General features: G+C 52.3%; 1 protein-coding gene across 1 annotated transcript in view; it reads right to left on the reverse strand.

The window, feature by feature from the left end:
* Positions 1-1,717, reverse strand: part of LRRC14 (leucine rich repeat containing 14) — a 6,947-nt gene extending 5,230 nt beyond the window's left edge. Inside the window, exon 1 of the mRNA XM_041486358.1 lies at positions 1,115-1,717. Coding sequence (XP_041342292.1) covers positions 1,115-1,152 — 38 coding nt within the window. The 5' untranslated portion in view covers positions 1,153-1,717. The remainder of the gene's footprint in view (positions 1-1,114) is intronic.
* Positions 1,718-2,067: the final 350 nt, after the last annotated feature.

Genomic DNA, 2,067 nt, shown 5'->3' on the forward strand with positions numbered 1-2,067 from the left:
CTAAAATGGCAAGAAAGCATCAAAAATGGGAAGGAACCATGAAATACAGGAGGAAATCATCAAAAAACAGGAGGAAAGAAACCATCAAAAATGGGAAGGAACCTCAAGGAAGGAACCACCTAAAGCATGAAGAACGGGAGGAACCATCAAAAACAAGAAGAAACCGTAAAAACAGGAAGAAACCATGAAAAATGGGAAGGAACCATGAAATACAAGAAGAAACCATCAAAACCAGGAGGAAACCATCAAAAACAAGAAGAAACCATGAAATACAGGAGGAAACCATCAAAAATGGGAAGGAACCATCAAATACAAGAAGAAACCATCAAATACAGGAGGAAACCATCAAAAATGGGAAGGAACCATCAAGGAAGGAACCACCCAAAGCATGAAGAACGGGAGGAGCCATCAAAAACAAGAAACCGTAAAAACAGGAAGAAACCATCAAAAATGGGAAGGAGACATCAAATACAAGAAGAAACCATCAAAAATGGGATGGAACCATCAAGGAAGGAACCACCCAAAGCATGAAGAACGGGAGGAGCCATCAAAAACAAGAAACCGTAAAAACAGGAAGAAACCATCAAAAATGGGAAGGAGACATCAAATACAAGAAGAAACTATCAAAAACGGGATGGAACCATCAAGGAAGGAACCATCTAAAGTGGCAAGAAACCATCAAAACCAGCAAGAAACCATCAAAACCAGCAAGGAACCATCAAAGACAGAAACCATCAAATACAAGAAGAAACCATCACAATCAAGAAGCAAACAATCAAAACCGAGAAGGAACCACGAAAACGGATGGAGGAAACGAGGAACGGAGGCGGCGACCACGCCACGCTTCCCCAGAACCCACCTGGCGTCGTGTCCGGGCTCTTCCAGCTGCCGCCGGAGCTGCGCCACCACGGCCAGGATGACGGCCTGGACGCAGAGCTTGCAGGGATGGTCCCGGAGCAGCTCCCGGCGCCCCACGAGCCGCTGGAAGTTGAGCACCGGGAAAGGCCAAGCGGCCACCAAATCCCGCAGGACCAGGGGTCTCCCGTCCAGGAACGCCGCTTGGAAGAGGACGGGCTGGAGATCGGCGGGAAGGGCGGGGAGAGGGCGGTGGGCGACGATGCGGCGGGCGCAGAGGAAGAGGAGGGAATCCATGGAGTTTTGGTTGGGGGCTGTGGGGATTTAGGGACCTTTTGGATGGTGGAGAATCAAAAAAATCCCCAAATGTGAGGATATCGTGAAGAAAAGTCGGGATTTTGGGCGGGCTGTGGGGATTTGGGGAGCTTTTGGATGGTGGAGAACCAAAAAATCCACAAATCCGAAGATATCCCGAAGCCGGGATAAGATGGCGGCGGTTGTGAGGGGACCCCTCAGCGCCGCTCCCCAAAACGGGGGTCCCGGAGTGCCCCAACCCAACCGGGACACCCCAAAATCCCACAGGGATCACAAACCCCTCCCGGGGATCTGGAAATTCCCACAGGGATGCCAAATTCCACCCTCCGGGGATCTGGAAATTCCCACAGGGATCCCCAAATTATTCCCAAGTGCCCTCAGGGATCCTCCAAAAGCGGCGCCGCCGTGCCCCGCAACATGGCGCCCTCCGGTCACTGCCTGCCTGCCCCCTGCCCGTACGGAACCTTCACTTCCGTGTCTGCGCGTTGTGGTAACCAATCAGCTATCTAAACCCGCCTTGGGGGCGGATTCTTTACTTTTAATTGGTTCTGACAGCTGTCTGTCAGTCTTTTATTTAATTCTCATTGGCTCAAGGCGTGATGGGCGGGTGCTTCTAAATCTCCCTAACTATTGGCTCATTTCCGCTATCAATAAGTAATCCCAGCCTTCCTATTGGCTGGCTCGTGGCGGGAGCGGGAGGTTCGCTCTGAGGCGACTCTGGTGTCTCCGGCGGAGCTTCCCTCGATCCCCCATCCCAATCCCGGTCCGAATCGCGATCCCAGACCCCAATCCCGGACTCAATTCCGATCCCCGATCCACATGGCGCCACCCACTCACAGCCTGCCCACAACCCCCTCTGGCCCCCAGCCCGTACAGAAGGTTTACTTCCGTGTCTGC

The sequence above is a fragment of the Pyrgilauda ruficollis genome, unplaced genomic scaffold (assembly GCF_017590135.1).
Source record: "Pyrgilauda ruficollis isolate IOZ18807 unplaced genomic scaffold, ASM1759013v1 scaffold752, whole genome shotgun sequence".
In the NCBI taxonomy this organism is placed as follows: Eukaryota; Metazoa; Chordata; class Aves; order Passeriformes; family Passeridae; genus Pyrgilauda; species Pyrgilauda ruficollis.